Source organism: Mirounga leonina, unplaced genomic scaffold (genome assembly GCF_011800145.1).
Source record: "Mirounga leonina isolate KUSES-001 unplaced genomic scaffold, KU_Mleo_1.0 Mir_96, whole genome shotgun sequence".
NCBI lineage: Eukaryota > Metazoa > Chordata > Mammalia > Carnivora > Phocidae > Mirounga > Mirounga leonina.
In genome coordinates, this window is record NW_023270871.1 from 896,306 (window position 1) to 921,412 (window position 25,107).

Below are 25,107 nucleotides of genomic sequence, written 5' to 3' on the forward strand. Positions count from 1 at the left end.
AAGAACCGATGTGCATGGCATGGAAAGAACAGCAAGAGTAAAGCTCAAAAAGGTGGTTTGGGAGCAAATTGTGAAGGCTCTTGAATGTCATAATAGTTGGGAGTTTAGACTTCTTCCATGGACAATAGGGAACCCTCAAAGGCTTCAGGCGATGAGAGATGTGATCATATTTATTGTTTAAGTAGGTGGCTCTGGTATCAGTGCAGAGAATGGATTAGGAAAGAGTCCAGAATACCAGTTAGGAGGTAGTTTAAATAGTTTAGAAGTGAGAATAATGGCCCAAATTAAGGCAGTTTTGGTAATAAATGGGCATATAACCAATCTAGGATTGGTTAAGAAAAACTATGCTGGAGAACGTATTCATGAGATTAGTCATATGAAAGGCAAAAATATAACGGAGGAAAATAATGCCCTAAGGTGTGTGCCCGAGACAAAAAGTTACCATTAATCCAGAAGGGGTTCCTTGGAGGAGAGATATTCAGTGTGTTTTCCGTCAGATATGCTGAATATGAAGTGTCCTTGTGACATCCAAATGAAGGTGTCTAGACGGCTAGAATCTTGGGGTTGGAGCTCAGAAAAAAAGGGTGAGACCGAAGATGAGTATTTGGAAGTTATCAGCATAGTTAGGACAGGTGAAATTCCCGAAGTAGATGAGGTTACTTAGAGGAGAGAGTATAGCATGGAAGAAGGTATGGCCCAGGACAGAACCTTGTAGTTGAGGAGTTGCCAGGAAAGAGACTGAGAAGAGCCATCTGAGATAGAAGGACCACATTGCAGAAGCCAAGGAAATAGTATTCAAAAAGGAGCAATTAACATAACAATAAAAATTAAAAAAAAAAAGAAGCAGTTGTTTAGAAAAAACATTCAGGAGCGCCTGGTGGCTTAATTGGTTAAGTCTGCCTTCAGCTCAGGTCATGATCCCAGGGTCCTGGGATGGAGTCCTGAATCTGGCTTCCTGCTCAGTGGTGAGCCTGCTTCCCTTGCTTGTTCACTCTCTCTCTCAAATAAATAAATAGAAGAAAAAGAAAAAGAAAGAACATTCAAAAGAAACATTAAGTATTGGCCATAAGGGAGTCACTGATGGCCTCTTGAGAAGGCAGTTTCCAAGGAATGAGAGGCAGGAGTGAGATCCTAGTTGTTGAGACATGGACAGGAGGCAAGGAAGGATCACTGAAGCACAAAAACTGCTCTTGGGAAGTTTTCTAGTAAAGGAAGAAGAGAAATGCAGCTTAAAGGGAAGAATTTCTATCTGCATAGTTCAAAGTGCTTTTACATTCATTAGCTTACTTGACTCCCAACACAGCTCAGGAGGTGGGAAGGGCAAGTATCGGTAAGACTGGGAACAAAATGAGGTTTAAAAATTGGTTAGAAGGCTTACCCAAGGTCAACTAGAGCAAATAAGTGGTGTAAGAACTGAGCTTAGAATTCAGATCACTTGGCTTTCAATTCAGTGACCTTTCCCCTTGTCAAAACAGAGCATTTCTAAAGTGTTCACTCTGTTTGGCAACTGGATACTGGAGGGTATTGAGCTCCTTGTTAAAGGGGTATTGATCTTATCCAGGGTGCAATGGGGAGCAACTGAAAGGTTTCGTACAAGGGAATGCCATGTTTAAGTCAATGCCCACGGGAGACAAATTTGGCAGTGAGGTGAAGGATGTGTTAGTGGAACAGACACCCAGGGGGTAGGCCACGAGAACACGGCATCGGACAGGACACAGCTCAAATAAACATCTAACTGCATGCTGAGAAGGTCGTTTCCCTTTCAATTCTGTGGACCCTCTTCTGTTTGTGTTAAGGAGAGGGTATCAGTTTGCTAGTAGTTTTTGACACCCTTCAAATACTCTCTAGTCTCCCTTTTGAACAAGCTTCAGACTGGGAACATCGGCAAGCAATTGCATCTTGCCAGAGCTGAATTACATTGCTTTGTGTTTATTTTATTTGTATGATTACTTTCCAGTATGACAAGAAGTACTGATTTCCCTTTTATTATTATTATAGAAAGGTTACTGTCAAATACCTCTAAGTAAAACAAGTTAAATTAAGGAAAAATATTAAGTCAACTCTACGATGGGTGGTATACACATACAGGGAAAAAACACTAGGAATGTACATTTTAATGACTAAAGTTTGAAAAATTCTGGTCTTGGAGGCTATTGTAATAGGAGTAATGAGGGTTTAGTTCAGGGTGGGGTGATGAAGGTGGAAATCGAGTAGAAAGCTCTGACAGATATCTTAAGGGAGTTAAAAAAGAAGGGGACAGTTATCAACCTGGGGTATTTTCTGCATCATCTCTTAGGATGTTTATGGCTGCAATAATAGATAATAAGCTTAAATCCAAAAGGCTGTGCAATACACAGAATTTATTATCTCATGTAACAAGAAGCTCCAAGGTAAGAATCTAGGATTGGTTAACTCAGAGGCTCATTGACATTACTAAGGACTCAGCTTCCTTCTACCTTCCAACCCCAGCAAAGAAGCTTTGTCTTCATAGCCTCAAAATGGCTGACATGATTTGAGCACAACCTATGATCAGTGCAAGAAGACATGTCTTCTGGTGATGAAGAATGAAGAACAAAGAAACCTTTATTAAAGAAATTTCTTTAATAAAGAAACCTGAAGGCACCTCCACCAAAATATTTTCCTTCAGGATTCGTCCTCCCCAAATAGGTCACATGTCATGCATAAACCAATCCTGACAGGGGGAACTAAATGACGGTAACTAACCTAGAATAATTAGGATTTATTCTCCGAGCTAGGGTTAAAGATCCTTTCCTGAAGGATGGAGTTCTCAAGATAATGGGGACTCTGGTAACACATTTGGCTGATAGGCAGTCAACCATGTCCTATACAACTTATACCAATTATCTAACTGAATTCCTCAAGTTAACCCTTGAACATAAGTGGGGAAGTTCTTGAAGCTTGTTGTTTTTTTATTTTTTAAAAATTTATTTAGCTCTTCTCTCCATGTGTTGGATTAAGGCAGACCGAAATACTTCCACTGCAAAATGAACATCTGGTTTAGTGATGCACATTGAGGGCGTGATGCGGAATGTCTGAGGAGACAAAGGAAAATAGAGCAACAGATCATCATAGAATCAAATATAACTTTGAGAAAATGCACTAAGCTAAGACTCTTAAACCTTATTTTTATGACATGTCTTCTATTTCCCTCCTGGGTTGGTCTCCTTCCTCCCCAATGCTGTACCCAGGCCATTCACCTTCTAGTCTCCTAACAATTCTGGTACCATCTGGCTCTGCACCTCTTCCTTTTTTTGCCATCTGCTCACCTCCTGGTCCTTCCACCACCTTCACTGAGGTCTCGGGCACCTATCTACACCTAATTTCTGCGGGTACCGAGGGTGGCCTCCATGTCCGGGTTTACAACCCTACAAACTAGCTTCCTGATTGCCAAGACTCCCAGAACCTTCATCTCTGCTCCTCTGCATCCACCCTCCCCTCCCTACCCCCTCAAGGCCAGCGCCAAGAGCCTCTTCTTCATCAGGAACAATCTAATTTCGGATTCCCACTACATCTGCCCTTTTCACTAACACTTCAGTCTCCTCAATCCCCCATGGGCTTCCGGACTGCCGCCCCGCTCCGCGTCTTCCTCCCACTCCCGCCCGGCCAGCCGCGTCCGGTTGCCAGGGTGCACGACTTTCCCAGCGGGCCCTCAGTTCGCGCGCCCCGCACCCGCCGCCGCCGCCGCCGCCGCCTGCACGCAGCAGGCGCCTGCGGGGGCCGCGCGGGGCTGAAGCGCACCGCCCACCCCACCGTGGCCTGCGGGCAGGGTCCGAGAACGTCCCGCCGCCGGGCAGACGGACAGACGGGCACCACTACTGTTTCAGCCGCTCCAACTCCTGCGGGTCCTAAGTTCTCTTGTCCTCGTCCACCCGGTTGGAAACTTTACCCTCCCTCTCAGCTTGCTCCCCCAGCTCCCACGCCTCTCCCTCCGTGCCACAGACGACCTTCCCCCTGCGGCTCAGAAGCTGTCAGGCAAGATCTTTCTAGAAACTCGTGTGCTCCCACCTCCAGTCTTACATCCCCGCCTGAAGGTGAGGAGGACCAGGCGTCTACCCTATGGAAGTGAGCCCTGGGCCCTGGGGCCGCGCCCCCCCACCCCGTTCCCTCCGGGAAGCATCCCCTCCTCTCGGGCGTCCCCAGCTTCTCGGACCACCCCCCCAACCCGCGAACAAGCCGACTTACACCTCTGCCAACCTAAATCCAAACCACGCCAGATAAAGAGCTGTCGGCCCCACGCCCCCCACGCCCCCCCCGCCCCCCTTCCAGCCACTGTACAAACGCGATTGTCTCCTATTACCCAAACGGACTCAAAAGGGGGGTTGGTGCTTGTTGGCCTTTACTGTTCCCTCTGCCCACGCTGGTCTCTTCACACCCCGACCCACCGCAGCCCGGGGGGCCTCGGCCTCCAGCAGCCTTCGGGCGCCTCTCTGGCCTCAGCCGCCCCGGGAGCTGCTGGGTGGGGAGCCCGGTGGGGGGCATTTTTCAGCCCTCACCGTCCGGCTGGGACGCCGCCTGGGGCGCCTGGGTCCCTCCCTCCCCTTGAGCTTCGCCCCCTCGAGCCTCCGGGGCTTGCTAACTCCCCGCGCCTCTGGGCCCTTGTCTGTCCTCTGTCTGGGCGCCTTGCCTCCCCGGGTAAAGGCGGGTGCGGCGCAGGTGTGTGGCCGGCTCTGCGCGTTTCCCATGGCGACTCCTTCCCCGGAGACGTCCCCCTCTCACCGCTGGGAGGCTGACGACTCCAAAAATCGTGACTTGGCCCCGGTTCTCTCCTCTGAGCTACCGACTTGTCTGCAGGAACAGATGTCCATAACCCCCTCAGACGGCGCCTGTTCACAGCGGCGCTCGTCCTTGCCATGTCTCAACCAAGTTAGACAGGAGGCTTGATCCCCGACTCTGCCTCGTGCTTCGCATCCCAGTCTGCGCACTTCACCCCTCTGGAATCGTGCCCTGAATGTGCCCTTAATCGCGCTACTGCGGAGACAGTTCAAACGGCACCACGGGCCACCCCCCTCCCGTTCACTGCCCCCAGTCTTGGCCCCTCAGGCTTATTCTCCCCAGAGGGCAGACTCAGAAATCAGACTGCCTGAGCTTGGGTCCTGGTTCTGCCACTTACTAGCTGTGCGACTTGGGTAACTTACTTAACCTCTCTGTGCCTCTTCTGCTTCATCTGTAAAATTAGAACAATCATAGTATCTATTTCATAGGCTTGTTGAGAGCATTAAATGAGTCAATGCAAAATGTTTAGAACAGTGCCTGACAAGCATTAAGGGTTTGTATTATTACCACTCAGCGCCTCAAGCCTTATGCTTCAGCCACACAGCTGAGCTTGTAGCTCTTTGCAGTCGGCCAGGTCTCTGCACACGCTGAGTGTTTATCTCACTGTGTAAGGCTCAGCCTAGCTAGGAAGTCTGGGCTAGGAGTCCCTTCTCTTTCCTCCTGTGATACCCCTTTTTATAGCTGTAGACGAGCTTGCTACATTGTATTCTAATTTGCTGGTTTTTTTTTTTTTTTAACGATTTTATTTATTTATTTGACAGAGAGAGACAGTGAGAGAGGGAACACAAGCAGGGGGAGTGGGAGAGGGAGAAGCAGGCTTCCGGCCGAGCAGGGAGCCCGATGCGGGGCTTGATCCCAGGACCTGGGATTATGACCTGAGCCGAAGGCAGACGCTTAACGACTGAGCCACCCAGGCGCCCCTAATTTGCTATATGCCTGTCTTTCCTGCCAGCTCCGGGAAGGGAGGGACTGGATCTTAGTTATCATTGTAACGTTAGTTCTAGCATAGCAACAGCTGCTTAGCACTTACATGTTTTCCAAATAACTAAGAAATAACTAAGCATGTAAACAACTGTTTCATGTTTTTATAAGTTACAGGATTTTTAATCATTAATTTGTACAGAAAAATACCTGTGACTGGGACTAGAAAAAACTCAGAGAGAATGTCCCAGCCAAAGTGCTCATTCTGGTTTGAGGTGGTTTGATTTGGGCTGGGAGAGCTGGAAGCCTATTTCTTAACAGGGTGAGGGGAAGTTGAGGAGAAGTTACAGATACAAGGGAACAAGTGATGTCCCCTTGAACAAAGCTGGAGAGTGTCAAGAGTCAAGGGCACAGGTCCACGATCTAAATCTGAATAGGAGAGACACTTCCTGAAGTGAATCTTCAGGAGAGGAAGTAAGAAACGGATGTGGGGGCAGATGAGTTTACATAGAGATCTTATTTAAGAGCTCCTATGTTCTCTGAGAAGTAGGAGGCCAGAGTGTTCACTCAACGAGAATGCAGGGCAGGAATGGAGCAGGGAAACCGGGGAGAAGGACGAACATGACAAAGGACAAGGACAAATTAGGGGAGGAGCAGAAGCTACACTCAATCTTCCATGTCTGCCCTGGAGCCACTTCAGGGTGAGGGTCCTGCTGGTGTGAGAGATCAGGGAGAAGGCTTTCCTAGCAGCTGCAGCACGGGCCCAGAGGCAGGGCCGCACCAGGACCACCCCTGCCTGGGACTATTCCTGGCTTTTCCAGAAAGGAGTCGGCAGAGCCGGACTCTGCATGGGTGAAGGGCCCTGGGAGTGGCTGATTCTGAGTTCTCATTAGGGACCCAGCCAGGGCGGCCCACCTCTCCTGCAGGGTCCCCTGGGCCTGCCAGCACTGTTAGGTTCCTCCCGACTAGAATTGCTTTCACGGGGTTAGAACGAATTCATACATGAGAGAAATTAGTCATTGCATGGTTGTGATGACTCTACTGTGACCTGTACCGTAAATCCTCTGGTAGGTGTGCACATCTCTTGTTAAGCCTAGGTAGACGGTCCTCTTAGAGCGGCGGTAACGAAACCATTTGCACACAGCTCCCCCTGGTGGTCTTCAGGCCTCACGGCACCTTTTTCATGAAAAGACCTGAGCATTATGCCTAGAGGAAGTGGGGCTGGGTCAGGAAGAAAAGAGACCAGCTCTGGGACGTCAGGGAGACGCCTACCTAAAGGGATAGGGAACGACCGGCCTTTCTCTTACCTGAGCAAAAATACCGCCTTTGCCAATTAGAAGCCCCATGCGTTTGCAGTCCTCATGGATTTCATTGACTTCTTCCTGGGGAAGGGGCTGGCTGCTCACCTGCAAATACATTTAAAATATATTTTCTATTTGGGTTTGAATTGTTAAGGACGTTATTTCCAAGAGAGGGAAAAAAAGCAACTCGAGCCATCAATGCTCTTCTCTCCCTCTCAATCTCTCTCTCCTCGCTGTAACTGAATACAGCTATTAGAAAAATACATCTGTTAATTGCTGGATGGAATTTTTTTGGGGGTGGTGTTATTAAAAGTATTTGTTTTTATCCCAATTCATCCCAGATTCCTGAAGAAAAAATGAAGTTGAATGCAGGTAGCCAGTGAATCTTGACTCTGCTAATGGCTATCCTGGGAATTTGGTTCTTTCCTAGCCAAATTTGGAGTCGGCTTTATTGATGTGGTAATTCTCAACTGTTCACTTTGTTTTGCTCCTGTAAAGGGCTCATTTCAAAGTCCAGGAAATGCCTCCAAAGTTACAAAGATCCAGGCTTTCCCTGGGCCACAGCAGGGCCCGGGCAGCTGGGGTGGGGCCTACTGTCCTCATCTCCCTGGCTTGTGGAATTTGCTCTTTCTCCCCCAAGACTTAATCCTCCAGGGTTAGGAAAGGTAAGCACTTGGGGGGGTGGGGGAGGCTGAGGCTGTTTCAGGTTACCAGGCATCTGAGTTTGGTCTCTCCCTGGGGGGTCCAGACACACCCCTACCCCTTTGGTGGCACTGGGCTGGGGGCCGGCGCCCCTTCTGTGTGTCTCCTGTCTTCCGAGCCTGAGTACAGACACCTCCCTCTGACTTAGTCATTTCAAGTCTGACTGTGTGTCTGCATGACCTGGAGGCATTTCCAAACTACAGACATTTGGGGCTCAGGCTTGGCCTATGGAATGAGAAGACCTGGGGCAGCCTGGGGCATCTGGATTGGTAAGATGCCTGGCAGGTACCCGCGTGGGAGTTATTGCTGTGATCCTGTCTTGAGCGCCATCTCTCTTCTGTGGCACAGCTGCGGTGAGCATCAGCATGGGTCTGGCTCTCTGGTTTCACATGCATAAGGCATGATCCTGGCTCCTGGGCCGGCCCCTGCCATCCTTGTGAGGCACAGGAAGACTCCCTCCAGGGGTCCCAGCTTTGTTCTTCTCGGGGCTTCCTACCCACCCTCCCTCTAGGCTTCAGTATCCATCCCCCGCCCCCACCCACCCAACCCTTCATTCCCGCTGAAGTCTCAGTGTTCCAGCACAGAGTAAGACTGGACCTCCCAGGGATGCTCACATTTTTGTCTGTCTTAAAGCTTCGAGATAAGGAAAATAATATTCAGACTTTCACACTGTTAGATAACGAGGACTTGGGATGGGGGACTAGACCAGGATCTTCTCACTGATCCTAAAATGTCATCGTGCATTCCTGCTTGCCTCTGACGTTCTCATCAAGTAGACTAATACATGACAAAATAATTGAGGTAACCTGTGAGAGCTGTCAAGTGGTCAAATATGGGGTGGGAAAAGTGAGGCGTCAGAGGGCACTCAGCACCCTCTGGAAAGGTTTTCCTGGGGGAAGTTGAGTTGGTGGGGCCTTGCTGGGCAGTTAGGGTCTGAACAGGTGGAGTTTGGCCTCACTCTGGACTGGGCCAGCACCGTTCCTGTTCCCTTGCCCATTTTATCATCCCCTGGCCTCAAATGCTGTGACTAATTGAACATCTTATATGCATTCCACAGAGAAAAGCAGGGCTGAAAACTCTGAGGCACAGCCCCCGGACCGCTGCCCAGGCCCTGTGCTCAAGCCTGTGTCCCAGCTGCTTGATAATCGAGTGGGCATGTTTCTAACCGACCTCTTGGTGGGTGTGTAATGTCTCTTCAGGTTTACCTTTTTTTTGGCCCCCACCTCCCATAAATCTGCATTTAAATAAAAGTAATCCATGTTTATTGAGAAAAAAGCCTTAAACTGAAATGGAGGTGCATAAAGTAAAATGGAAAGTTTCCTCTCCCCCAATCTTACTCCTAGGTTCACCTCCTGTTGATAATTTCATGTGAACCAGACACTTTTTCTATGTGTGCAAATACATCTATATGCATATTTAGAAAAATGAGTCATACTTTATAAGGTTTTCCAATTTGCTTTTAACAATTTACAATATATCTTTGACATCTTTCCATGTCATTGTATTGGGACTTCATCTTCTTAAAGGTTACCTGATATTTCAGAGTTTATTGGTAATTTGTTTGATCATTTATTGTTGGACATTTATGTTGTTTCCAATTTTTTTTATGATTATAAACAATGCCACAAATATCCCTGCTCATCTATAACTTTCAAACTTCTATGAGTATTTGTTTCAGACATATTTCTAGAAGTTGAATTGCTAGGTCAAGATGCATACATTTAAGATGTTGATAGATATAGGCAAATTGCTGTCTAAAGGACTGTACCAATATATGTCCTCACCAACAGCAAATGGGAGTTTCAATTCTGGGTTATGGTGGACAGTGTTATACCCAAGTTCTGAGCTGTTGTAATTATGTGAACATGGTCTGAATTGTTGCAGGGACCTGAACTCAGTCAACACACACTTCTAAAGTACTTACCATCTGCATGATTCCTGGCCTCAAAACTGTATAACTTATTTAGGAAAGTAAGATACTTCTGCATGAAAACCGAATCAACAAATACATGGTTTTGAAAGATCTGTTCAAAGGAGTTTTTTAGGGAGTGGGTGCTAGAGGGATTCTCTGAGGCCTGGAGCCCCTGTATGGGGGAGAAACAAACAAGCTTTAGGGTGTGAGTTGGATCTAGATAAGGGCTAGGATTTCCACAGGTAGATACAGACAGGAGAGTCCTGTGGTCCATGGTTGGAGAAAAGTTTGAGTGGCATTGGATGTAGGGAAATGAATGGCATTGAGTGGACTTTGAATGGAACTAAAGAATCGGTGAGCTGGGATGTAAAGCTGGGTGGTCTGCCTTCAGAGCCCATGTTTAACACTACCAAATGGCAGAACTCATTTGATAGATACAATTTGATAGCCTGTTTTATTTTTTCCATCACACAGTTTGCACACCTTTCCTGTCAAACATATAAATATGCCATTGTGGGATGGATGTACTATAATTTAGCTTGTACTGTATCAGTGGCCATGTGGGAGGATGCTGATGTTTAATCATCACAGATGAAGTCCTGATGAACAATTTGTTCATGTGTCTCTAAGCATGCAGAAGCTGGGTTTGGAACAGTGGGAAAGAGAAGAACCGCTCCTCTCTCATTGGGTTTTCCTCTGTGGAGTCTGGACTTTGAAGCGTAGATATCTTTGGGGGAACTCCTGGGTTGGGGACTAGGATGGACTCTTCTGAGCCTTAAAACACCCTTGATTGGGCCACAAGCTGAAGATAAGTATTTGTGGCTTGTGAGCCAGAGGGCCTAGTTTCATCTTACTCTTATTTTGCTGTTGTCTTCCCTTAGCTTTAAAATCTTGTTTAAACATTCCAGCTTTGTATGGACTCTGCTGTGTGGCATTAACGGAAGAGTCTTACATCCATGGTCTGGTCTGAGTCCTAAAATAATTGAACATCAACCCTCCTAAACTGGGATGCTGTGTTAAGATCAAATAGCAAGAAACCACTTAAGAGAAAGTTGGACAAGAGTTAGGGTGAAGGGGTTAGTCTGACTCTTCACCTTGGGGCCAAGATTCTCCCCCTGTTGCTCCTCTCAGCGGGTCTAGGCTTTGCTTTTATGGAGGAGAGGGTCATGGGCTGCAGGGGCAGCCATGGAGACACAGGGAAGGATTTGAGAGATGTAGCAAAGAAAGGATCAACAGGATTTGGCACTAGAAACAAGGGAGAGAAGGAGTCACAGGCTGGGTAATTGGGAGAACCGTGGAGGGTGAGAAACAGAAACAGTGAACTGGGAGGGATAACTAGTTTGGGGGAAAATGCCAAGTTTAATTGTTGTCATATTGAGTTTGAGGCCACAGTGGGAAATGTTATCAGAAAATCACACCCTGCCTGGTTACTTGGGAGATGGAAAATATTCACAAATTCAAAATCCTATAGATCCTTAATGTCCTCACCCCAAACCATCATCCCAACTCTCTCCTGGTCTTCTCCCTTACTTTCACGAGCTCTCTGGGCCACCTGCTGCTCTCCAAATAACTTCCTTCCTTCCCCATATGTCCAATTCTAAATATTCAGTCATCACCAATGTTCTTTGCCTTGAGTGGCAGGAAAAATATCATCTCCCTGTTCCAAATGCCCTCCCTCACTCCTCTAGAACTCTTGATGACCTGCTAGTGTTTGGCACTCACTCCCTGTTTATCTTGGCTGAGCTTGGTGTGCTCTCTCCCTGAGAATGAATGAAGTGATCTTGTAGCTCATGCTTCCTCCTTTAATTCTTCCCGACCCCAAGAAGTCACAGAGAGCGCAGCAGATCAGAACATACCTTATCCTTCACCATTTCTATTCCTATCATGAGGCCTTTGCCTCGGACATCTCCGACAATCTCAAACTCATCCCGCAGCTCAGCAAACTTCTGTAGCATGTAGGTGCCAACTTCTTGACTGTTTTCCTGTAGCTTTTCTTCTTTAATCACCTGTTTAGAGAAAGTCCCAAATGGTCTTGCATTAAAAAAGAAAAGTTCTAATATTGACTGAGAAACACAGAGAGGTAAATGTGTATGACCTTCTTTACAGAAACTTGACCAGACACTTGGAACCCAAAGTCTAATGTGACCATGCCCTGTACTACAAAAAGCTTTGCTGTAAGGAGAAAAAAGAGGCTTGGTATAGGGGATACTTTCCCCAAACCCTCCTCATCTTCAGGGGTGATTAAAAATTTAGGAAAGAATAAAAGACATGTCTCAATGCAGTCTGTAACACAGATGCCATAATCTTGAGGATCATTATTGCCAGGCTTGGCTGAGAGGAGGATACTGGGGTGAAGAAGACAAATGTTCTGGGGGAAGACCTGTCACTGATCCTCACCCTACTGGGAACTTACTGACCTATGCGGAACAGCCAGACACAGATTGTCATTGCCCAAGTGTTCCACCACAAGGCCGTGGCCTCGCAAGCTGAGTGAAGCCCTGTGTGGGCCCAGAGCCAGGGCCCTGAAGATACAAAAAAATTTTCACCTACTTCCACTCATGGCAGAGACCTGTGATTTTTGTCTACTACATACAATATGCTACATTTATATTTAGCTGATAATAATTGCATGACTTCATGACTTAAGACCTGTTTGTTCACCTAAATCCTCTCTACCTGGTAGAGGTGACACAACACTTAAAAAAAAGCTGGCCATGTCTATAAAATGAAGTAAATGACACATTCCTACCCTCGCTTTTCATTTTGTGATTTTATCATACTTGAAGATACTTTTTAATCAGCAAGGGAAGCTTTTACTCACTTATTTTTATTTAAAAATGCTCAAAATTTTTTGAATAGGTGAATCATGTGCCTCATTCAAAAATCAGAATGTATAAACGTGTATGCAGTAGAATGATCCTTGCTGACCCCTGTCCCCCAAGCTGCCAAGTTTCCCTCCCCACAAACAACCGCGGTGAGTCGTGTCTTGGGCATTCTTCCAGTAATACCCTGCACTTACTTAAGCAAATGCTCTCATGCACATTAGCAAGGGCATTTAACAGAGGGGGCACCAGGGAAATTCGGGGTCTGAGGCTGAACAACAGCTGAATTACCTTATTGGTCTCACTGAACTCAGTTTCTCTTTATGACTGTACAACAAAAGGAAGGAAGAATGAATATAAAGGACAGGCCAAAATTAACCCAAATTCAAGGGTAGCAGTTGGTGACTCTCCATCACATACCACTCAAATAAAAAAGACATTTCAGTGCTCCCAGCTAGCGACATTTTCTTCTATTTCCCATGCATATGAGGTTTCTTATAAATTATTTTGTGTCTAATGCTTCAAACGCCCAAACTAGATCTTTAAAAAGGGGTGAAGGGGCAGAATAATAACGGGAAATCTAACTTAAATTCATGCACTGGTAATTACCTCTTCACTTTAATAATGTGAGTGATAGAGGTTGGATAATGCACATGTGGTTTTGAAGTAGCCATTTGGTGAACTGAGGGATGTTAACCTGGCTGCTGGAACGTACCTCGAGCACCGCTGACCCAATGGCACAGACCATGGGGTTCCCTCCAAAGGTGTTGAAGTGAAAAATGCGTTTAGCCAGAGACTTGGCAATCTCTAGGGAAGAAAATAAAAGGTGGTTAGAGAGTGAGACATTCCTATCTATAATCTCCCATCACACCATTTGAATTGTATTGACTTTTGTGTTGTATTAGTAATGTATTTCATGGCATCGTATCCAATTCATTCTTCATTCACCAGAGAGTGGATGTTATGGATGGAATTATGTGTCTCCCTGCCTTGCTGACCCCTCTTTAGATGTTGAAGCCCTACTCCCAGTGTGAATGTATTTGGAGATGGGGTCTTTAGGGAAGTAATTAAGGTTAAATGAAGCCACAAGGGTAGGGCCTTTATAAGACTGGTGTCTTTTTAGAAGAAAAAGAAACACCAGAGCTCTCTCTCTGAGGAAAAGGACATGGAAGGATGCAGCAAGAAGTTGGCCATCTGCAAGAGAGATCTCACCAGAAACCAACTTTGCTGGCACCTTGATCTTGGACTTCCAGCTTCCAGAACCATGAGAAAATAAATATCTGCCGTTTAAGCCACCCAGCATGTGGTGTCTTGATATGGTAGCCCTAGCTGACTGATCCACTCATGCAGTGGCTAAGGAAAAATTGCTTATTCACTCAATGAGAAGTGTGATAACAAACTCTTTAATGTGTTGTGTGAATTGAAAAGTACCTTCACATTGGATTTATGGGATTTTACATGGGACCTCCATTAGTTTACCTTTTTTTCTGTATTATACCCTTGGGACTAAGAAGGAAATATTTTTTTTTTTAAGAAAGATCACATCAGTGGCGCCTGGGTGGCTCAGCCGTTTAGCATCTGCCTTCGGCTCAGGTCATGATCCCAGGGTCCTGGGATCAAGCCCCACATCGGGTTCCTTGCTCGGCAGGGAAGCCTGCTTATCCCTCTCCGACTCCCCCTGCTTGTGTTCCCCCTCTCGCTCTCTCTCTCTGTCAAAAAATAAATAAAAATCTTTAAAAAAAAAAAGATCACATCAAGGATTTAGTAATATAATTTCTGGATTGTTTCAGGGTGAGCATATATTTGGTTCATTGTACTTGACTTTCTACATCCACATTTTAGTACCTGTAACAGGTAGAAACTTAGCATGTCTGATTCTATATTGCTTCATTTTCCCTTGTTGTGACCTATAGCTTAGAAACTTCTGCATGTATGCAGACATGTTAATCACTGAAGGAATTTTGCTTACAGCTGAGATTTGCAAAAACTGTTTTGTTTTTTTTTTTTACCTGAAACCTGTATCACTTGAGGAGATAAGGAAGTACAGATAGAAATGCCGATGCTATGGTTAAGATTTATAGGAACGACATGACCAGATTCCTGTAGGCAAAGATCAACTGACCAAGGACAAAGAAACTACAAGACCTTTCTCAGATGTCTACAAACGTTGTCTACATCTCAGATGTCACCTTTGTCTCCAAGCCCGTCAAGCTTCCCCCTTTTGCTAACAAACAAGGAGTATGGACTTCCTGCCCAGGGGAGATGCTTCTTCAGGGTGATCGTCTGCCATCTCCCCAGTTTGCTGGCTTTTCTGACCCCAATATCTCGGCTCTCAAATTATTGGCCTTTCATGTGGAGAGCAGAAGGAGCTTGGACTCAGTAACATATCTTTATTCATTCAGTAAAAACACTAAAATATCAGAGCACTTAATTATCCTGTAGTATCTCTAAAGTGTGCTCACTACTGTTGGGAAGAACAAAAACAATTTAAAGATTTTTAATGATAAATTGTTCATAAAAACCATTTTCTGTAAAACCTCACTAAAACTGGAAATAGGGTTTATGCTTATGTTCATTTCATAGACTATTCTGGCTAAGTGAGATATATTGTTTTGGGCTGTTTTGTTGATGAGACAGAAATGGAGAAAACTGTCCACTCTGGACCCTGCGTTTATAACATATTGGAATAGCAAGACCAAGAGTCTCCTTCAGAATGTGATTCCCTTGGAAATGTCACGGTTAGCTTCAGGTTGGTTAAAAAGGATCTCTTTTGTGGGTTTTGTTTTTGTGGCACAGTTTCCTATACCTTGTTGGAGGGTGAGAACCCTGCATTGCATTATGGGCGTAGGAGGAGTACCCTTCCCTGCAGCAAGAGCAAAAAGGCCTGGCTGTCTTCTGTCTTTTCCACAATCTGGCAGACTGTGTCTCTTTATCATTGCTTAAGAAATGCAAGTATAATTCCCATCACTGTCTTCAACCCACACAAGTTCCAAAATACCTGTTTTCTACCATCACTGATGCAAGAGACCTGGAAGCAAATGCCACTTGCCTGCTGGCCCTACCTGGAGTTGTCACCACTGCTGCCATGGGAAAGCCATTCCCAATCCCTTTAGCCATGGTGACAATGTCTGGCAGGATGCCATGGGTTTGGAAGCCCCAGAAGTGAGAGCCCAGCCTTCCAAATCCTGTCTGCACCTGATGGAAACAAATCCCAAATCATTGGAAACCTTTCAAGAAATGACGGCTTTTCTGACTGCGATCGCCTCCCTTTCTTCGACTCTTCCTCTTCCATACCATCATGGCTCGTCATCAGTATCGCCATCTTTGTGTGATCATGGACACAGCACTTAATCTGTGGCTGAGCTTTTAGTTACCAGAAACCATTTACCAGCTTTGTGGGATTTTGGATATATTCATGAAGTCCTCTGAACCTATGTTAACTCTGTTAAGTAGAAATAGTAATAGCAGTACATCACAGGACTGCTGTGAGGGTCATAAATAATGCACATAAAAGGAACATTCTGGTTAGCAATCCTTAATAAGGATCTCCAGTGGGTAAGGAAGCAAGGGAGAAGCTGCTTCTGTCCGGCTGGACGAAGGAGTCACAGGGAGTGGATTGGGGCGGGTATGGCTGCCGCCTGGCCCACATAGGCTAGTCACTCTCTTCCCTGTGATCTCCTTTCCTTCCTGAGAATTATGTCTTGAGATGATCCAGTTAAGCCAGTTAAATCAGGATTGAACTAAGTCAACTTTAGTTTATTTGTGCATGCTTTTTGCCCTCTTTCTAGAAGACACTCTCCCTGCTTCTTTATCTCACTAATTCCTCTTGTCCTTCAAAACATAGCTTCATCATCATTTGGTCTAAGTTTCCTGAGTCCTAGTAGGGTTCCCCCTCGAGGCCCCTAGGCATGCTGCCATCAGAACCTCTCCTCTTGGACTACTGTCATCACTGTATGTGTCCGATGACAGGGACTGTATCTTATTCCTCTCTTTCTCCACAACATCTGGCAAAGTGCCTGATAAAAGTCAGAATTTAGCAAGTAGAATGAATACAGAAGTAGCCGAAGTGCCTAACTGAATAAAGCCACACAGACATTTCCACGCAAATTGCTGCCAGGGCCTTTCTGGTAAAATCTCCATGAAATAATAACAGTGGGGCATACCTTATAGAATTGTTATTATATATATCTTACAGATAGTTCTAGCAATTCTTATCTTCCCTTAGTCATTAGGACAATCCTTCTTAAGTTCCCCCTGTGTTAGGTAGTTTCTAATTATGTCCTTGAAAGTGATAAAACCGGGGCACCTGGATGGCTCAGTCGGTTGGCCGGCTGACTTGGTTTCGGCTGGGGTCATGATCTTGGGGTCCTAGGACTGAGCCCCATGTGGGCTCCATGCTCAGCAGGGAGTCTGCAGGAGATTATCTCTCCCTCTGCCCCTCGCCCACGCTCATGCACTCGCTCACTCTCTCTCTAAAGTAAATAAATAAATCTTTATAAAAACAGTGATAATACCATCTATCTTAGAAAATTCTGGAAGTCATATATTTTTAACATTTAATTTTCTTTCTCTCACTAGTCCAACTGCGGCAGCTTCACTGTGTGCTGATTCCAAAGGTTAGAGTTGATTCTCTCACTGACATAGCAAATTGTAAGCTAACAGAACATACTTTTCTTTTCTTTTCTTTTTCTTTTTTTAATAGCCATTAACTTTCTTCAGGACTTTGATTGGTTTGCCTTCCCTAAACTCCCAGTGGCAGGTCGGGGAAGGGGGTTGGGCTGGCCCTCGCTTACGTGTGCAGCGCTCTGGGGCCCATCCAGGTCACCTGGGGGTACCAGACACCTGGCTGCAAATCAGGAAATTGCAAAAAAAGTTTTGCAGAGGGGAGAGCCCAAAGACCGCTGTAGGGAATGTTTAGTTGAGGGAAAATGTTCAGGCCAAAACAGCAGGACTGAAACAGGTGTGAAACACATTCACAAGCTCCCCACCTATTCTTGGTGCGTGTAACCACTTGTTAGTAGAATCATGACCGGTCACCCAGGAGTGAGCCGGGAGCACTCTGTGGTCCTGGCGACCATCCTCTGGTCCTTTGACCTCTTTTGCTATTCTTGGTAGACAAAAGACTGCTGTCTTTGATATACTCTAATATGAGGTGGGATTATGATTAAATTGATGCCTTTAAAAGAGATGGAGGCTAAAGCTCACAGAGCCAATGAATTTTACTCCCTTCAGAGTGTGCCCTTGGAGGTATTATCCACCAATGCTGCCTTAACTCAAGCTATTTTAGAATTTTTTTGGAACTAGTTTTTAAATATTTGTAGTGGTGGCCCTCTTCTCTCTGAGAGACTGCATTATTTTCCTTTTTTTTTTTTTTTAGGGGGGTAAGGACAGAGGGAGAGTGAGAGAGAATCTTAAGCAGGCTCCATGCCCAGTGCAGAGCCTGAGCTGGGGCTTGATCTCACGATGCTCAGATGGTGACCTGAGTCGAGATCAAGAGTCAGACGCTTAACCAACTGAGCCACACAGGCGCCCCGTGCATTTTTTTTCTTTTAATGTCTTTTCCAAACAAGTTTTGTTATTAAGGTAAGATGAATGCTGCCAGGCTGGTTAATACCATTTTGGCAAAATTAGGATAAAAACTTGGTTATGAGATTAAATTTCCTATGTGGTTTTTGAGCTGCACCTGACACAATCCCCAAATGGGAACGTAGAAAGTGCCTTGGGTGATGACAGTGTCATCTGTGCCCACTAGCCACTCATTTGATAGACTCCAATTTGGGTATTTAAGTTCTGTTGTGCTTGCTAAATGGACCAACTAATCCACTAACCAACCAGTCAACTAGCAAAGGCTTCATTAATTCATACCCACATCCTGGAATTCCCACAGATGATTTTTGTCTTGGATTGCAGAGGAAGGTTTGAAGAAGTTTCTCCCTGTGCCTTTTCTGTCCTGGCTCCCTCCACCACAGCCCCTCCACTGCTGCTCACCTCATCCGCGATGCACACGCCTCCCCGCTCTCTCACCAGCTCGAAGGCTTCCCGGAGAAACCCCTTTGGGTACTGAACGACTCCGTTCACCCCCTGCAAAAGACCAAACCAAGGAGTCTCTAAGAACAGAATAGCCCTTTGAAACTATTAAAAAAGAAAAAAAAGAAAAAGAAAGAAAAAGAAAGAAGATAGATCATTATCATCAGTAGCATTAGTAATACTAAAAATTTTTTAAATGGTCTTTAGAACTGTTCCAGCTATGGGTGAAGAGAGGGGCCATTATTCTATGACACGCCTTTTGGGAAAAGGACACAAATGCTTACTCTCTTCTGAGATTAGAAACAAATTAGATTAAGGGGATTTGGTAAAGTTGAAGAAAGGGTCCCCCTGACAGTGTGGGTATTAAGCAACTAAAGTTTGCTAAGGTTTCCTTTTCTTCAGAATCCTAGGAATTCAATAGTTTCATCTATCTGTTCAGCTCAGGAATGCAGGAGACGGGGTTTTGAAGGTCAGTAGAAAATCAGGGGCCCTCTTTTTTCAAGGAGACCAAGAGAATGAATTGAATTTGGAGAGGGTCACAGCAATGGTCACTTAAATATTTTGGAATTCTCTAGAATGTATGAGTTAAAACTCTCTGATAATTTAAAAGTCAGCCCAATTAATGTCTAAGGTCAATATACCCACTTGAATTGGCTCTGCAAAGAATCCAGCAATTGATTTGGCCACAGAAGTGTTCAGAGTATCTTTGAACTGTTCAATATACTGGTCCTTTGCTTGGCAGCAGTCTGCAAAAACAAACAAGAACCACAAACAAACAAACAAACAAACAAACAGAAGATGTGAGAACGGCATTCAGTAGAATGGCGGAAACATAGAAAAAAAGAAAATAGGATGAGTAGATTGGCTAGAATCCTTAGGATACAGTAAACAGGAAATGAAGATATAGAATTCTGAAGGAGGGGACATTCTTTTGGAACAATTTGTACTTTGGTTTGAGCAGAGAAAGTAGGATAACCATAAAAACACTTCAGTCATTTCCATCCGGGGAAGAAATGCCCCAAAGTATCACTGAGTCTGGAATACTGAGCTATTTCACCCAAGGATGCCTATCCTCTCAACCGCGGAGATTTAATTCAAATGTAATTGGAGTGTGGATTTAATCTATTTGAAAATAAATCTATTTATCTTCTATTGTCGCTTAATTTGATGTACAGTTTTTTTTAAATGACTCTTGCAGTCAACTATTTTTATTTTAATATTTTATTTATTTATTTGACAGAGAGAGAGACAGAGAGGGAACACAAGCAGGGGGAGTGGGAGAGGGAGAAGCAGGCTTCCCACAGAGTAGAGAGCCCAATGCAGGGCTCGATCCCAGGACCAGGGGATCAGGGCCTGAGCCAATGGCAGATGCCTAACGACTGAGCCACCCAGGTGCCCCTGATGTACAGTTTTAAAGCTACAGAGTGTCTCAGTCTTTAGAGTTAATAAATATGTTTATAGAACAATTAGAATCTGGTCTAAAGAGGGATGTACTGGAGCCAGACAACGTTCATCCATGGTAGCAAGGGAGAGGAAGCCTTCTTCTCTGGAATACCAAGGGTCCCAGATTGACTGCCTCCATACATGATTGAACCTTCAGAATTTTTATCCACGCTTCTAATTTGATTCTAAACAGCACCACACAGTTTCTGAACTTAAGCCTATATCCACGGACAGCAGAACGGGTGCAGAGGGAGGTGTGGACGTGACAGAACCCCAGACCCAGTGACGTGAAAGCAATCTGGGAAGAGAGCCCACCACCTACCATCCTAGCACTTGCTTAGTTGCATGGATATAATCCTATCTCCTGACGTCTAGAGATAAGGGACAGAAAACTTCTGTCATCATCATCAAAATGGTAGCACAAATTATATTTTATACTTCAGCTCTTCATTTAAAAATGGGAAAAAAAAACCACTCCCTGGCCCCAAACATATTTTAACGTACATGTGATATTTGGGAAAGCTTGTTTTGGTTAGTTGGAGTTGGGGGTTGGAAGTGTGAAGAAGGAAGTAATGAAAGGGGTATCAAACCCAGAAAGCACATTTTTAGCATCACTTAAGTTGTTTGATGAGCAGGATATACTAGACAAATAAATCTAAGCCTCTAGAGAATGGATTTTTAAATTTTTAGTAAGAAAGGAAGAGAAAACAGCCAAAGATGACTCTGAAGGGTGGATAGTAAACTCAAAAGACCTAATCTGGGCATTTAGCAAGCCGAGCAGTAACTAGAGAGATCAAAAGGTAGAACAAAAGCAACTCTAGTGGCTTAAATTGGGACAAAACCAAACTGAGAGGTTTTGCTTAAACCCGTGATAGACCTTTAATGATCTGTCCCCGACTGCCCACAAGCTCAGTGATGAGAGGGGTCATCTCCCGTAATCAGCTTATTTCATTTCACATTTCACATTTCCTTCCTGAGCTCATTGCTGTAACTCTAGGTCAGGCTGCTTCTGCAGAGGGACGGGGTGCAGTGGCGTTGCCATAACAACACCAAGGGTGTGAAGAGTGGATGTTCTCCTGGATACCATGCGAGCAACAGAGACGAGACTGAGGAGTTTTTATCTTAGCTGCTAGTATGGAAACAGTTAAATGGAGTGAAAGGTCAAGAAAGAACAATTCGTAAGGAAAAGGAAACTCATTTTGCAAAAGGTGAGGAAGAATGACATGATGGGTATGAGGTCTGGGGCATTGTGGGGGCAGTGGGCGTTAGGAGGTGAATGTCATCACAGGTGACATCTGAAATTCGGGGTCTGGAACGAACACTCAGAAAGACAAAAACCTGACAGAAAGAGAGAGGAAGGTAACGGAATCTCCCACAGCAACAGCTAGATCAGGCTCACAACATGGACCCCTGCTTATGCCCAGGTGGACAGTGATGACATAATCCGGAAGTAAAAGAACTTCTACCAAGATTGGCACCTGTATGCGCCCAGTGAATGAACCCTAAGAAGAACTGAGAACTGGAATCCTCTATACTCAAAGTTGGCTTGCATTTGCAAACATGTGAATCTGCCTTTTTACAGCAAAAGCCAAACACTTCTCAGCTCCCCAAAGCCCTGGAGGAGGCTGAAGTCCCTTTTGGTATTCCTATTCCGTTTAAATATATATCAGCCATGTCTCTTGAAGATGGGAGTTAAGAAAACAGCTGACTTCAGATATGTCAAAGACAACAGTCCAGAGAAGCAGAATGTATGTCTGTCACTATCATTTAACCTCCAGATGCCACTAGGGAGATGACCATGGCGTTCCAGCATTTTCAAGTTGGCCTAGAGCCAAGAAGGCCTCAAAGAGGGAGGAGGCAGAGAGGGTGGAAAGAGAGAGGGACCCACAGTGGGGAGGGAAGGCAACGGGCATCTCTTGAGCGCTTCTGTCTGCTAGGCTCTGCGCTCATGCTTTTATGGTCAGGTTGAAGTCTATGAGGTGCACGAAACCGATTTTAGTTCTTGATGCCCTTGAGGTTGGATACATAGGTCTGGCTCTACGGGTACTCTTGACATTGCTGTTGTCTGCCTTCCTGTACAGAAAGCTCTCTTCTCTTGATCTCACAAAGCCTGGTAATAAGGTACTGCTATCTCCATCTTACAAAGGAGAAAACTGACACAACAGATAAGAGCATTTGCTCATGGCTGAACCAACCAGGGGCTGGGAGTGGAATCCAGGTCTCCAGACTTCACGGGTCTCCTCAACCCTGGCCAGCAGAACGGGAATTATTGTTAAGCCTGGGTTCATCCTGCTGGGATGTCAGTGTTCACAAGGATGGCCATAGGCTGGGAGCACTGGTTTGGAGTCAGAAGGCTTGGGCTTAAGTCTTAGCTCTCCAGCCTCCCCGCTGTGGACCTTGGTTTGCTCATTTTTAAAATGGAGAGTTATATATATATACCTTTAAATCTCCCTACAGTTTTCAGTTCTGTGACCATGACATCCTGTTTCAATGCTCATTCTTTTATCTTCCTACCTCCATTTTGCCATTATCCCATCTGAATTTTAAGGGGACTGTGAATTTTCTTCCTTTCAAAGCTGATTTTTTAAGACTGCCATTCCATTTGCATTCTTTTTCTCGACCCCGTGAGTCAGATTATTCCATCAAATATCTTTGGCAGAAGCCTTTAGCTCTTTCTTTCAGCACTACTCAGGAGCAGCTATTCAAAGGTCCTGAACTGTGCCAACATGCATGAGGGGAGACCTGTTGATTAGCAAAGAAGAGATTCTTCTTCCAAGCCTTGTCTCATGGTAAGAAGAGGTAAAGAATGAAAATAAAAACGTGATGGGTAAGTGGAAACCTCCCTTTCGAGAAAGCCTTTAAAACTTTTGCAAGAGATGTCAGCAGCTTTTGGGAATGGCCTTAAGCTTTGACAGATGCTCTCACTTTGGCTGGTATTCCGAGTCCCTGGGGGAGCTTCTTGACTGGCATTTTGAGATTGCTAAAAGTATTCTTTTTCCCCCCTCTCCCCTTCCCCCATTGGGAACTGGTAAACAATTCCACCAGCCTTGTTTTCTTTTAAAATTGATAGCAGAACTGTTGCTAATAGAGCTAACAGATCTCCTTTAATTAAGTACCAAGTGATAGTCTGTTTAGCTTAGCTCTGATAGCGTGAGATGCTCTTCCTCACAGCCAGATAGCACCGTGGTGGTGGTGGGCAGGAGAAACGTTGATTCTACGGGGGTGGGGGCTGGTGGGGGGGGTGGCTTTCTAGTTTTGTTTCCTTTGGCTTTTTCCTTTTCCAATTTTTTCCAATCTGTTTATTCAGGAATGGTTCAGTCTTTCTCTAGTTTCCTTACCCCTCCTGACCTTCCACCACGCACCTCCCTCCCTGCCCCCCTTGAACCTGGTGCACAGCTGCATTTCCTCATTGTTTGCACCGGAGAATCTCGGCAGTGGCTTCCTCCCCAAGGGCCACGGAAAACATCTGGGCACATTGTCTGCAAATGACAAAAGAAAGAATTCGTCAAACCAAGAAGACAAGGTAGCCAATTTGAAGGAGCATGTGATACTGATCAGGGTAAGAGGGCTTCTTAACTTGATATTGAGATTCCCCCCATGCTCCTCTCCCACCTAGGATGAAACCCTAATATTTTGGTTTGAAAAGATAATTTTTTTCCTAGAAATCAGTTATGTGGGCACTTTACAAAGGAGACTGATTGCAGTGTCAGCCTGGAAACAACTCGCTCAAGAGTTTGGTGAGTAAGGGCATCTAAAAGAAGAGGAATAATTAGGTATCTGATTCTTTTGCTGAGGTGGGTACATAGCAAGTGAGAACAGGAGGTGAGTACAGAGACGGTTCTATAGAAATCTTACACACTCAAGGCTCTGAGAACTAATTTCAATGCATTTTTTTGTTGTTTACTTGATCTTATTTAAAAACAAAACAAATTTTAAAGATCTCTATCACGAATTATTACTCAGACTCTGAAGGCCTTTCTAATAAACATTTCCTCCAAGTTCAACTAAGTCAAATTCAGCCCCTGATTAACGATAGGCTTTATATTCATTTCTATTCCTAATACCTGGACAATCTGATCAATCATACCACGTACCCAACAGCCTTTAGAGAACCAAGATAAAAATCTCAGAACTCACCGATTGGCAGCCCAACCCGCTGGGGAGCTCCATCTTGTAGGGCCCTACGTTTGTCAGGCCAAGTGTGTAAGGACTGCACCCATGGTAGGCTCCTCTGCAGAGAAGAAGCAGTGAGAAGGTAGGGTTAAGTTCATTTTTCTTCGATTCACCATGTTAATAGAACACCATTAACATGCAACTCCAGTGATTTCTAAGAAATCTTCTAAGGCTATGCCAGGAAAATTTACTTATTTGTCTTTTCTCCTGGGGTCATAGATTTGAAGTGGCGAAAGGAAGCTTTGGAGAACATCTGCGCAAGAACTCTGACCTTAACTGCTGCCCTACTGGATTACTTTACAGTAGTGAGACTCATCTTTTAGCAACATGCCAGAAATTAGATATTCAATGAGCATTAGTCTTTAAAGCAGTCACCTTGAGAAGCCAAATATTTGTTCCTGAGATGTGGCTATTGCACAAATGTCTCATAAGCCACTTTATTTGGCATATAAGGAACACAGGTTTTGTTTCTTTTTGAACCCACAACTATCATATTTAATATAAATCATCCTAATCACCAGTCTTGGCTTCAAATGGGTTTTGACAGTTCCTCAAATCAAAATCACCCTTACACGAGGATTTATGACTATCAAGATGATTCAAAAGGATGGTCATCTATCTTGAAGGAGGAGACACAAAGGTGTGTTGAGCCCTAGTAACACATGACTGCTTTGAATAGATCAGCACTTATCTGGACATGTATATTCTGGGATGTTTATTTGGGTAAAACATCAATCACATTTTTTTGTTGCCATATTTCTTTGATAACAAATACTTCCTTACTCCTGTAGTTACTACATGTGTGTTTTATATGGAATGTGCAGTATTGGATGTGCTGTGGTAATCAAATCTTCTTTTGAATTGAGACAGAAATTATGGCCAGACAGGTGACAGAATGGGACTATCTCTTCATTCCATCTACTTTGACTGTAAGTCACTCTTTGACATAAAGCTTATTATAAGAGCCTCTTTCAATGTACTATATAAAATGACCCAAAGGAGGCAACTGTAA

The 25,107-nt window shown here is 44.8% G+C and overlaps 1 protein-coding gene across 2 annotated transcripts in view; it reads right to left on the reverse strand.

The window, feature by feature from the left end:
* Window positions 1-2,613: 2,613 nt before the first annotated feature.
* The window catches only part of LOC118006359 (alanine--glyoxylate aminotransferase 2, mitochondrial), a 35,917-nt gene continuing 13,423 nt past the window's right edge, over window positions 2,614-25,107 (reverse strand). The window contains exons 6-14 of one of the 2 annotated variants that reach the window (XM_034998980.1): window positions 24,060-24,153; window positions 23,308-23,401; window positions 19,125-19,225; window positions 18,441-18,533; window positions 15,515-15,647; window positions 13,168-13,259; window positions 11,487-11,636; window positions 7,023-7,121; window positions 2,614-3,053 (exon numbers count right to left, since the gene is read on the reverse strand). In XM_034998980.1, the coding sequence (XP_034854871.1) occupies window positions 2,946-3,053; window positions 7,023-7,121; window positions 11,487-11,636; window positions 13,168-13,259; window positions 15,515-15,647; window positions 18,441-18,533; window positions 19,125-19,225; window positions 23,308-23,401; window positions 24,060-24,153 (964 nt within the window). In that variant the 3' untranslated portion in view covers window positions 2,614-2,945. The remainder of the gene's footprint in view (window positions 3,054-7,022; window positions 7,122-11,486; window positions 11,637-13,167; window positions 13,260-15,514; window positions 15,648-18,440; window positions 18,534-19,124; window positions 19,226-23,307; window positions 23,402-24,059; window positions 24,154-25,107) is intronic. The other variant, XM_034998981.1, reaches the window with a different exon arrangement.